The 13,587-nt window shown below is 39.0% G+C and overlaps 1 protein-coding gene across 1 annotated transcript; it reads right to left on the bottom strand.

The window, feature by feature from the left end:
- Nucleotides 1-1,741: 1,741 nt before the first annotated feature.
- LOC308687975 (uncharacterized protein) lies at nt 1,742-10,966 on the bottom strand (the record flags this gene model as incomplete). Its single annotated transcript, XM_081360792.1, has 7 exons — nt 1,742-1,773; nt 1,937-2,068; nt 2,291-2,410; nt 3,554-3,685; nt 3,774-3,914; nt 4,075-4,146; nt 10,786-10,966. 7 exons carry the CDS (start codon nt 10,964-10,966, stop codon nt 1,742-1,744), a joined length of 810 nt encoding a protein of 269 aa, XP_081216918.1.
- Between the last annotated feature and the right edge of the window lie 2,621 nt (nt 10,967-13,587).

The following is a 13,587-nucleotide window of genomic DNA, read 5'->3' as shown; positions in this document are numbered from 1 at the left end:
ACTTTGATTCTTTCATCTACACAGAAGCAGCAGTTTTCATTTTTGCAAATCATACATTATTACGATAGATAGATAGATAGATAGATAGATAGATAGATAGATAGATAGATAGATAGATAGACAATTTATTATAAAAGCATACATCTAGCTTACACATTTACCCAAATTATCATAGGCCTTTTTAACCGAAGTTAATTTGGGTGTTTCTCCATCCCCAACGTCCCTGACGAGAGTGTTGCTCTCCTTGGCTGTGAACCGCTCCTGGCTACGAGCAGAACATCCGGCAGATGGGCACCGTGGCGTCGGTACGCACACACACACACACACACACACACACACACACACACACACACACACACACACACACACACACACACACACACTCAGCTTCATCACTGCTGTGTGTGTTTCATGTTCACTCTCTCGTCAGGTGGAGCAGTTCTGGAAGTTCTACAGTCATCTGGTGCGACCCGGAGACCTGACGGGACACAGCGACTTCCACTTGTTCAAGGAGGGAATCAAGCCCATGTGGGAGGTGTGTGTGTGACTGTGTGTGTGTGTGTGTGTGTGTGTGTGTGTGTGTGTGTGTGACTGTGTGTGAGACTGTGTGACCATGACTGTATGACTGTGTGTGTGTCTGTGTGTGTGTGTGTGTGTGTGTGTGTGTGTGTGTGTGTTTGTGACTGTGTGACTGTGTGTGTGACTGTATGCCTGTGTGTGACTGTGTGTGTGACTGTGTGTGACCATGACTGTATGACTGTGTGTGTGACTGTGTGTGTGTGTGTGTGTGTGTGTGTGACTGTGTGTGTGTGTGTGTGTGTGTGTGTGACTGTGTGTGTGTGACTGTGTGTGACTGTATGCCTGTGTGTGACTGTATGCCTGTGTGAGACTGTATGATTGTGTGTGTGATTGTGTGTGTAACTGTGTGTGTGTGTGACTGTATGATTGGCACGCGCCTGGCAAATCCGCTGTTATGATAGGAATCCGCTTTAGAACAAGATTGTTCTAACTCTGATTGGTTTATTTCACGTTACGCCCAATGAAGCTCTTCAGACCAACCCATTTTAGATTTGCGTCGGGCGCAAGAGTCATTTATCCCGCCGGGAAAATAGCAACAGCGCCAAGACCCGCCCACAAAGTTACTTGCGTTTTGCGCTTTGCGCTTTGACACTTGCGTTTCAGATCGTTAAAATAGGGCCCGTTGTGTAGATTTTAACACATGTAGTGATTGTGCTCAGGGACAACACATGTTGTGTAGATTTTAACACATGTAGTGATTGTGCTCAGGGACAACACATGTTGTGTAGATTTTAACACACAACCTGTGTCGATTCTTAACACATCTCTGTGTTTATAAGGACTACACATTTTGTATTACCTTTAACACAACTAAATGATGTTTTATTAACAAAGTTCGGGAGGAGCACGTTCAAATAATCAATCAATCAATCAATCAATCAACTCATCAAACAATTACCATGTCTACCCTATCAGCATGAGAGGAAGCATATATATATTCACTCTGTCAACTCACCTAACTTCCTTGACAGGTTTCAGCATCCCTCCACCACCCCGACTCCTCACTCTTGGCTTGTTCTTTCACAGCCAGGAATACGGGGGGAGTACTCTGGGTTCGGGCCGAATACCGAGCCAGGAGCCCTCTCCTCGGGCAGCACGCCAAATACGCATTTATTCTATCTGACTTATTTGTAAGTGTGAACTCGTGAATGTGTTATTCCTCTTACACAGAAGTGTGTTGAAACCTTCTACACACTAATGTGTTATAGTTACACAACTTGTGTCAGATATGTGTCACATGTGACTGTAGTCGGTGTGTATTTGCCAGAGTTACTTCCTGTGTTTTTACAACTGAGTGTTTGGATAAAAACTAAAACTAGCACAAATATGTTTTGAAAAGTGCTGCTTGATCGCTCACCTGTGCATTTTGACTGGCTGTTGCCGTAGTTACTGTAACCTGAGTCACATTCGCAGATGAAGCTGCCAATCTGATTATTGCACTCTGCGTTTGTGCCGCAAACATCTGGATCTGTATTACACTCATCGATGTCTGTGAGAGAGAGAGAGAGAGAGAGAGAAGTCACATGAATGCAGATTCCTTTAATAGCATCTTTATTAATAGCACTTGCCGTGTGTGTCTACTGTCTTAACATCAAAACGATTGCAATATTATTAAGACAGCAGACACACACGGCATGTTATGATGTTTAATGTGCTCATCACTCAAACACACTGTCAGTGTCATTAGCAGCATCAGCACACTGACGCTCACCTGTACAGGTGCCGTTATCACGCTTTTCAAACCCGGGAGAACAGATGCAGGAGAAACTGCCAGGTGTGTTAGTGCAACTGCTGTGAACTCCACACACTGAGGACACACACTCATCCACATCTACAGCGAGCACACACACACACACAGAGACGAGGGTTTCATTTAGACACAAGCACAAGGGGAACATTCACACATAAAGAAGTGAGATGACAGAGGTTAATGACAGATGTTTTATCAGTTCAACTGCTGAATGATTATAAAAAGCAACTCATCCTATTTGTGTAGCATATTTACTTTCTTTTTGTATAGGAAACCCAGATAAACCCAATACATTTGTAAAGAAGTGCCAAAAATGGCAAGAGACACTTTATGTCACAATGCAACTCGACTTAATCCATTTCCGATGTGACAAATGACCGAGAGGTGATGGCAATCTTTATATGATGCAATTTCCATGAAATGCAAATGCAATGTTTTCCTAGATGATACACGAACCGTACCTGCATGCAAAGTCACAGTGAAATCATGTGGCAATGTCGCATACTACAGTTTCACAGCGTAAAGTATGCTAATGTTTCATTCCACACAGAGCCCATCGTTAATGTTGTACTGAGCTATAACTGATTCTGCTAACGTCAGCTTTCCTGTGAACATCCTCATGTTTCAAGTTTCATTAAATGATATGCTTAAAATTTATAAATGCATCACATAGATCTTGGATGGTTATAATCAGGGTCAGAAATTAATCAGGTCTTGAACTAGGTACAAAAAAATCCTCTGTTTTTATCTGTCATCTAATAATTATCTATGCATATTTAGTTATGGGTTTAAACACCATCCCTGCAAACAAGATATGTTCTAAGAATACTTTCCATTAATTTTTGTAAAAATGTCATTTCTGAATGTTCTCTGAAAGATCTAAATGTTTTGAAAAAGGTTGAGGGGAACATTCCATTTGATCATTTTGCAAACGCTACTTTTAAATCTTCTCTGAACATTCCGAAATAAGTACAACATTTAAAAAAATGATACATTTTACCGTTTCAGGTCAAATAGTTCCGAATAACTTTAAGAGAATGTTCTGAGAACGCTGTTCTAACCAACGGACACTATAAACATCCCATAAAGGGAAAGAAATAATGAAAGCTGAACATTTGTTCTGGAAGGCACATATTGACCATTAATAAAAAAGTAATTTCTGAAACTGAAGTTCTTTGGTTTGATTAACAGTAAATGGAAAGCAATACGAGTGAGGCCGCTCACCTTCACATGATGAGTCTAGACTTGTGTTACGAACAAATCCTTCAGGACACGTGCAGTTATAAGAGCCAACGGTGTTCACACACACCGTACCATCTGGGCATGCAGGTGTCTTCTCAAAACACTCATTGATATCTGTTGGGGAAACAGTTGGTATTAATCATAGTGTTTCAATCATAGTAGTCATAGTAATCATAGTTTATCCCATAAACCCCTCTCGTACCCTCACACTGTCCGGCTGTTGCTGTGAAATGGGGTGTTTTTGATTGAAATCCTTCATCACAGGTGCAGTAGTAACTTCCTTGTGTATTGAAACACTGAGCGTTTTCGCCACACCGATTCAGCGTCTCACACTCATCTTCATCTGTAAGAAAGGCAGGAATCAAGAAAGAAAAATCATTACAAAGTTTAAAAACTACGGTTACACAAATTCCCTCTTCTGAGTGACATACAGAGCATTAACTGTGTATTATGCACATCATGACAAAACCATATTGTATTATAACACACAAGGTTCTCATTACCGACACATTTCCCTCTTCTTGGGATGAATCCAACGTCACATCCATGAGACTCACTAGACAGCAGGAAAAAACCTGATGAAGAAAAAGATCTGTACAATTATCTGTTTTTGCATTCATACATTTAAAAAAATATAGAATATATTTAAAAATGTAGACATTTATAATGTTACAAAATATTTCTATTTCAAATAAACTGTCCTTGTGAACTTTTTTTGTTCATTAAAGACTCCTGAAAAATAAAATGTACATCATTGTTCCCAGAAAAATATGAAGCACCTCAACGGATAATAATCACTGATAATAATCAGAAGTGTTTCATGAGCAGCAAATCTGTCCGGGTTCTGCCCTGCCTCGTCTGTGTTGTCGGATTCATGTTTCTGTGTTTGTCTTGTGTGTGAGCACACGGCTCTGTCCTGGCCTGTGTTTGCGTGTGCTCCTCTTGTCCCGCCTCCTTGTTTCCCGTGACCCTTGATTAGTCCACGTCTTGTCCTCTTCACTAATTGTGCTCACCTGATCCTCTGGTTCCTTTATATGGTGCCTATTTCCCTCATGTCTTTGCTGGTTTGTTTTGTGTATGTACTTTGTGGTGTTTTCCAGTTTGTGTTCTGGAAATTATTTTAGCGCTTAATCTAGTTTTTTAATCGTTCCCGGTATCAGAGTATCCTTGTTGAAAAAACTGAGACAGACTAAGTCCAGAAGAACTGCGGGAACGTCTCCAAGACGCTTGAAGAAACCTTCCTGCAAAGCTACCTGAAAAACTATGCACAAGTGTGAAAACTATGCAAAAGCCGTTTTAAACGCAAAGGGTCGTTACACCATATATTGATTTGAATTATTAATAGAAGTTAAATCATAAATAAATTCATATTAAATATTCATAATATTAACATGCCTAAGACTTTCGCACAGTACTGTGTATATATATATATATATATATATATATATATATATATATATATATATTGTAGGAGCCATTTATGTTTATTGTTGGCATAATATTTTATTTTGTTTGGCTATATTTATATTAGTATTTTGGACACTGGGTGACAGTGATTAGATGCACATGGTTGTATATAGGGGGCATAGGTGACAGGAGGTGGTAGCCACAGGTAGGGGGAGCGCACACAGTTCTCACCAGACCACAGACAACAGACCACAGACCACAGATTAGAGTCTACAGATCAGAATATACGCAAACAACTGGAAACAAGATAAGAAATCAACCGGTGTGTTCATCTGTCTGTACTATTTACTACAATAAACCACAAACCTCAGCTGCAATAATCTCCGGAAAATTTTGTGTCTGCGTAAAAACTTCACTCCTACCTGTGCATGATGGTAAAGCTAGAGGTACAGCAAGGCAAGGATTGCCATAACACACACACACATACATATACAATATACAATATATATATATATATATATATATATATATATATATATATATATATATATATATACATATACACACACTGTATATTTATTATTATTATTATTTATATATATTTATTACATGGCTTGGCTGAATTCCAATGTAGAATGCGGTCTGTTATTTCTTTATAACAGACCGCTGCGAAGTATAACAGACCGTTGCCATGAAAAACAGCGCGTTGCTATGGACGTGGAACGGACTATTTTCTTTGGCGGAAGCAATACAATCGTTTTTAAATCAATAAACTCCTTTTTAAATCAATATTTCGTGGCAAATGATTTATTTATTTTGTAGGTAGCCATGTAATAAGCGGGATAATGTATAGAGAGGCGGTCGTTATAGCGAATAACAAGCCCGACAGGCTGAACGAGAGCCCGACGCGAAGCGGAGGGATATATATCGCCCCCTGATGGCGATATATATCCCTTACATATATATTTTTTTAATTACTATTATTATTATTTTTTATTTTTTATTTTTTGAAAATGACCGATCGTTTCGCGAGATAAGACCCTTATTTCTCGACTGGGATCGTGTCGAGACTTTGAAGCTGCATTGAGACAGACATTTGAACCTTCTGTGAACATTGGTATAGTTGGTTGCCATTGAAGTCCATTCTGTGGAGAAAACTCCTGGAATGTTTTCCTCAAAAAACTTAATTTCTTTATGACTGAAGAAAGAAAGACATGGATATCTTGGATGACATCAGGGTGAGAAAATTATCAGCAAAACATTTTTTTGAATCCTTTAATAAAGGCCTCTATTGGTTATCTGGACCCGCGTCTGGGGGTACAACACTTGTACAACACTTGTTGTACTATGTGAAAAATTTTTGTAACTGAACAACAATGCATGCGCAGAACGCCTGCCCACAAAGAGGACTCAAGAAACACATTAAACACGCACAACTCTTCTGGTTTGCTACAGCATTTTAGTAGAGGTGGGCGGATCGATCCTGAAGTATCGATATATCGATACTGACGTGGTATCGAAAAGGATCGATCCTCACATAAAAATATCGATCCAAATGTGTTTTTTTACCAGTAATTTTTTATTAATTTATCACGCAATTCAGTGCATAAAATAAGCTTCTAAGTTGAAAAATAAGCGAATGTTAGCGGATAATTGTGTAGGATAGAACTTTTCTCCTAGTCATCTGGATACAAAACTAAACCAATCAATCACAGAGAGCGTTCGATGCTGGTGCTTCGCTGAGCTCACAGTGCGTTTGGGAAACGAAGCCAGATGACAGAGAAACAATCGGGAGTTATTTCGCAATAAACAAACCAAAAGTGTACATAACGGTTCAAAATGTTGACGTCAGTAAGGTTTTTTTAATGAAATTAATATTTTTATTCAACAAGGATCGATGCATTAAATTGATCAAAAGTGACAGTCAAGGGTTTTACACTGTTAAAAAAAAATCTACTTCATATAAATGCTGTTCTTTCAACTTTGTTCATCAAATAATTCTGCATAAAATGTATCATGGTTTCCACAAAAATATGAAACTGTTTTCAACATTGATAATAATAAGAAATGTTTCCTGAGCAGCAAATCAGCATATTAAAATGAATTATCATCATGACTGGAGTAATGATGCCGAAAATTCAGCTTTGATCACATGAATAAATTACAGTTTACTATGGCATAGAAAACCTATGTTAAATTGTAATATTCCAGTTTTTACTGTATTTTTGATCAAATAAATGCAGAAGAGAATTAAAAATCTTACAGACCCCAAACTTTTGAACAGTAGGCTAGTATACTAGTAGGCTAGTACTATAATTAGGGTAGTTTTGTAAAAGTCACTGACTAATTACAGGCGAGTTGAGAGCACAAATCACAAAATATTTAGTAGATTTAGCATATTAATGATGCATTCACCTCATATATCATGACACACTGCTCTAGCACAGGAAAGTGCATACAAGTTCAAGTGCATGCTTTTAAAATGAAAAAGTATCGGTATCGGTATCGATATCGGCGATACTGGCCCTGTATTTACTTGGTATCGGATCGATACCGAAATTTGCAGTATCGCCCACCACTACATTTTAGTACATTATAGTACGGGGCTGTTGAATGCTTGAATCTGATTGGTTGAGGAACGTTCTAAGGTGTGCAGGTATTTCCAGTGAAACACACAGCTAAAGTAGTTCCAGCAGGTCTTGACCGCATTACAGCTCTATATCACTACGCCAAATAAATGTTATTTAAAATCTCTTTACAGCCGACAACAAGAACCAAAACCCACAACAACACTGACCAAGCAAATAAACAATAGGATAAAAACAAGTTTTTGCCACAAAATTAGGTCACATACTATCTCTCTCCCGCTCAAACACACACACACACACACACACACACACATACAGTACAGACACACACTCATACAGAAATGTGTGTTTCAGTGCTGATCTGATGATTTTATCAGTAAAATAGTTAAAAACTTAAAAGCTGACATTTCTCTTTATCAATGTAATGGCTCTGTTCTCGATGCAGATAAATATACGCTTCGTTACCACCTCGGGTGTGCATTATTTTCTCATTCATTGGACTGTTTTCAATGATTCCTTACATTATATTATTAACTACAGCCAATCAGTGCAGCCCTGATGCATGTAACTTCAAGTACTATCTTTAACGTAAAGATATTTATATCACACACATTAAAACAGTGAAGCATCAACTCACCAAACTCACCAAACCCTTTACACATCAACTCACCAAAAACAATAAGTGTGCACTTCAGCTCCATGTTAGGCAACACTGCGATTCCTGTCTGTTTCTGCTTTGGTTTGTGATATATGAAGGGTTAGTCACTTCTTGTCCTTCGTGTTTCAGTGTACAGGGCTCAGATGAGTGCAAACGTTCACACTGAAGCGGTCACATCCTGAGCTGGAGGATAGTTTAGACTTCCTTCCGCTCGAGTGAAGGGTTAGAGATGTGGTCTTCACTATTTTTTTCATGAGTGCCACACTGATAGGACAAATGTTTCATTTATCAGTCAAATTTGTAACTGAGACAAGATGGTTTCCCTTAATGACAAAAAAGCAGGATTACCTTAATGCTGGGATGAGTGGAAGCATGCATGCATTTCCTTGTCTTTCTTCATGTTGTATTTGTAGCTTGTTGTTGCAATTCTTGTGAGGCATGCACGATGTTCATTGGAGAGGCGGTTTCTCTGTTTGCTCTTCATACGTTCATGTCAAGTCAGTCAAGTCATCTTCATTTATATAGCGCTTTTAACAATGTAGATTGTTTCAAAGCAGCTTTACAGAGATAAACGTATAATTTAAGGTAACCGAGATTGTTTTGGCTTTATAGCGGTTCTTTAATAAAGTTATTTTCCAGCTAAAGTTATTTTGATTGATTCGCTTCCGTCGCAACGATCATTTGTTATTAAATTAGGGGCCGCTAAGACGACACCATTCCCTCAACACAGACTTTAAACGCAAACCTGTGAGAAACGCTGATGGCGTTCACATGAGCATTAAGAATTGGTTCTATAGTTATGTGCGTTTGAATATACGCAGGTTTGTAATTCCCTACAAGCCAAGCCTAAGCCTAAACAAAGTACTGGTCTTTCCTTATAAATTTTGATACAGAATTTTATTTTATTTTATTTTGTCACTTCGGGGTAGATACGCAAAACTAATTTCCCGAAAACGCTTTATCTGTAGAGTGGGAAAGGGATCCTCCATAGGGAGAGACTAGTTGGCACTTCAGCACTGCGTTGTCATCGGCCCAGGCGAAGGGCCTTCATCAGATCTGGATACGGCCTGGATCCGGCAGGCTGCAGGAAAACCTCGGGATAAACAAAGACACTAATATTAGCGTAGATGCCATTCTTCTCATGATGTAACGAGTACATCAGGATTTATGGGAAGTGTTCCCGGTTCCAGCTGACCTAATCTATGCAGCCTAACACTGAATTATAGAAGTCTATAATGTATTATGTGAATGCTATGTCAAAGAGATGTGTCTTTAATCTGGCTTTGAACTGACAGAGTGTGTCTGCTTCCCGGACAATGTTAGGAAGACTGTTCCAAAGTTTTGGTGCTAAACAGGAGAAGGATCTACCGCCAGCAGTCGATTTTGATATTCTAGGTATTATCAACTGGCCAGAGTTTTGAGATCTCAATAGACGTGAAGGACTATAATGCGTTAAGAGATCGCTCAAGCACTGCAGAGCTAAACCATTTAGTGCTTTGTAAGTGATTAGCAATATTTTAAAATGTATGCGATGTTTAATAGGGAGCCAATGCAGTGTTGACAGAACCGGGCTAATATGGTCATACTTCCTGGTTCTGGTAAGAACTCGAGCTGCTGCGTTTTGAACTAGCTGTAGTTTGTTTATTAAACGTGCAGGGCAACCACCCAGTAGAGCATTACAATAATCTAGCCTTGAGGTCATGAACGCATGAACTAATTGTTCCGCATTTGTCAATGAGAGCATAGGACGTAATTTAGATATATTTTTAAGATGGAAAAATGCAGTTTTACAGATACTAGACACGTGACTTTCAAATGAAAGATTGGTATCAAAGAGCACACCCAGGTTCCTAACCGACGACGAAGACTTGACAGAATAGCCATCGAGTGTTAGATAGTATATTCTAGGTTATTACGTGAGGAAGTTTTTTGTCCAATAATTAGAATCTCTGTTTTTTCAGAATTAAGAAGTAGGAAATTGCTAGTCATCCAATTTTTTATATCAGCTAAGCATTCCGTTACTTTTGTGAATTGGTAAGTTTCGTCTGGGCGTGAAGAAATATAGAGCTGAGTATCATCAGCATAACAGTGAAAGCTAATGCCATGTTTCCTAATGATGTTTCCTAATGGTAGCATGTACAGAGTGAACAGCAGCGGTCCTAGTACTGAGCCTTGTGGTACGCCATACTGAACTTGTGATCGATGAGACATCTCATCATTTACTGCTACAAACTGATAACGGTCAGATAAGTATGATTTAAACGATGTTTGACAGAAAAGGTAGATTCGAGATCGGCCTGTTATTGACTAATTCTGTAGGATCAAGTTGCGTTTTTTTAACAAACGGTTTAAAATCATAGCCAGCTTAAAAGTTTTTGGTACATATTTTGGTTCATGGTTGAGAATGTTGACTCACAAGTGTATGTGCTCACAAAGAAGGACATCACTTTTTGCACAAGTGGCTTCAAAGTGGGAAAATCTTCTTCAGACACCAAACTCCAGAAGTGACCAGAACGTGCTCTTAGTTCAGCTTCGAGAGTGTCTTTTGTCTGCAGTTCTACCATTTCTGCCAACTGATAGTTGGAGAGTGAGGTGATCATCCACGTGGAAGGGGTTTTCATTAAAGTTGAACATTTCCTTGTGCTCATTCACATCCTTGAATATGGACTCAAATCCCCCCTCAGCTCTTCCAAAACATTCACAATCCTGTGTGGCTGAAGAGCTGCTGCAGAGATGGGGCATTTGTGGGAAGTGAATGAATTCTGTCGTTGTTTTAACCCAATTTTTGGGTCAAAAATGGACAAACTCAAACGTTGGATTAAAAATGCAATTTAAAAATTCAACCCAACAGCTGGGTTTGTCCATATTTGACCCAAAATTGGGTTAAAACAACCCAGCATTTTTCAGAGTGCAGTTATTTTGTTCTGAAATGCTCTGATTGCATTCAGCATGTTGCTTGGAGGCTCATCTCTTCCTTGAAGCTGCAAGTTGAGAGTGTTTTCAGGTTTTCATGTTTTCCCGTTTTCCTTTGCTGTCCAGGAAAGTGCAAATCCCAGCGAGGAGGCTCAGAAATTGTTCAAGCGCTTTCCCATGGGATAACCATCTCAATTTACTGCATCATTTAATCACCATACTCTGTGTCTTAGCAAGGTGACAATCGCAACACAAGTGTGTTTTGCTAGTTTCAGCCTGACGCAGTTATCATTTTCACGTCCTGCACCACGTTGTCTAAATAGCAAATGCATTTGCGCCCATTTATGCGCCCATGGGCTGCTGGTCTGAGAACGAGGTGTGTTCTGGCACATTGTTGGCGCGTTGCTATTTTGAGGAACAGAAATAGACTGAGCCGCTGACCGACTGAACCCTGCTCTAAAGTCAATGGCGCTGTATTGTTTTTGTTATTTAATGAGCGCGTTAGTAATGTGCGCCTACAGACGGGTCCACAGCGCGCGTACACTCTGCTTATTACACACACACTCCGCTTATTACACACACACTCTGCTTATTAAACACACAGGGACCCACAGCGGCACACAAACATGCCAAATATTACAAATAAAAGGATTACAATGTAAAAGATTAATATTGTGTACATAAAGATATGGTGGAATCCGGCTTGTACCGTAGATGGTTTGCTTGCGCTTTAAAGGGACACTAGGCAAGCCGGAGTGTTTTTTCTCTACGAAGCTCCCCCTAGTGTCTGGTAGTAAATGCTTTCAAACACTCTGTTGTAAAACCGAACTGTTGTCCCTCCCCCCTCGCCACGAGCAACCCAGCTGAGCAGAGGAACCGGCTATTTCAAAACCAGTTATGTCTACCGAGGCAAGTAAAGCAATACTTTATTTCCAACTGATGGCGATTCTTTTTTTTTTGTATTGTGTTGTCATGCATACTAGCGTTAGTATTTTTACCGGGAACGAACGATATGAACGAGGCGAACTACTGCTTTCGTGTTTGTTTGTTTTTGGAAGAATGGGCATGAGCATAAAAAAAAATATATATATATATATATATATATATATATATATATATATATATATATATATATATATATATATATATATATCGGAGGCTAATATTTGTCTAAAGTTATATTAGCAAGGTCTATAAGTTCATCTGGTAGAATGACGGTTTACCTTTGCTTGTCTAAGAAAACATCAGAACGTTTTTTCTAGCTTGATCATGATATGTGCAACGTTTATTGCCTATTATCAGACGCGTTGACTTAGTGACATAAAATAAAAGTGTAAGTTACACAAATAAAACCGACAGAGGAACGACCAAACAACTACAGAAATCAAACGTGTTTACTATAACTTTGATGTTAGCATTGTCATTAGCGACAATGCTAACATCAAAGTTATAGTATCTAGCGTACTAGTAAGCCCGTAACAGACAGCGATCATAATAAAAACCTTTACAGACAATAGCAAACATCCTGAGGTCGCAATTACTTGAAATTTAAATATTAAACACAGTTTATTCCAAAGATACTTACAAGTGCAACAGCAAGAAGGCCAGGTCAGCATCCGTTTTGCAGGCTTCTGTTTCTCTCAGTTCTCGCCATTCTGAAAAAGCCGGTCCGATATTTACTCGAGTCTGACTTCTTGCTCGGTCAGTCTCCCGTTTCCTCTTTCGTTGGTCCTCCGACAAAGATTTCCTAGCTTTCTGCTTCTTTTTTTACAGGCTCAGCTATAACTCAATCTATTGTTGCCCTTTGCTTAATGTTATACATAGCCGGTGCTTGAATGGGGGTGTGTACGTGTGCAGTGCCGTCAAGCAATTCGTTACATCGCGAGACCTGATATCACGCGATACTTCCTGATGGCGAGGCCGCCGACCCGACCTAAGATTGTGGCTGAAATTACTCCATATTTAATATACACATATTAGTAATATTAGTAATATGTACCTTTGAGGGACTAATATGTACTCTTTAGGTACAAAAGTGTACCTTTTGAAAAGGTACCGCCACAGAGACAGCTTTTTTTCCTTTTTTTCTGAGAGTGTAGTTGGGCTCTTGACCCTTAAATCATTAACTTTAGATTTTGTTTGGCTGCTGTACCTGAGCTATAAAAGCCAGATGAACAAATACAAAAGGTGATCTAATGGTGTTGGTTGTGTTTTAACATAATCATTATTTCACAATCATTCATGAACTCATATAGAGCCCAATTTCTGAGTTAGGTTTACTTTATTAATTATAGCAGCACTGTCCTTGTACAGCATAATATTTTTAGCCTTTGCAATGAATTGATTTGATTATTTGGATTTCATTGAAAAGCCTAAAAATATTATGATTAGGATGAGACGCCATCAAATATCCCGCAGATGTGGTGTTTGTGGTGAAGGATAAGCCACAT

Source organism: Scardinius erythrophthalmus, assembly GCF_964197995.2.
Source record: "Scardinius erythrophthalmus genome assembly, chromosome: 3".
In the NCBI taxonomy this organism is placed as follows: Eukaryota; Metazoa; Chordata; class Actinopteri; order Cypriniformes; family Leuciscidae; genus Scardinius; species Scardinius erythrophthalmus.
Note: the sequence above shows the minus strand (reverse complement) of the source record. Positions and strands in the feature narration are given on the sequence as shown.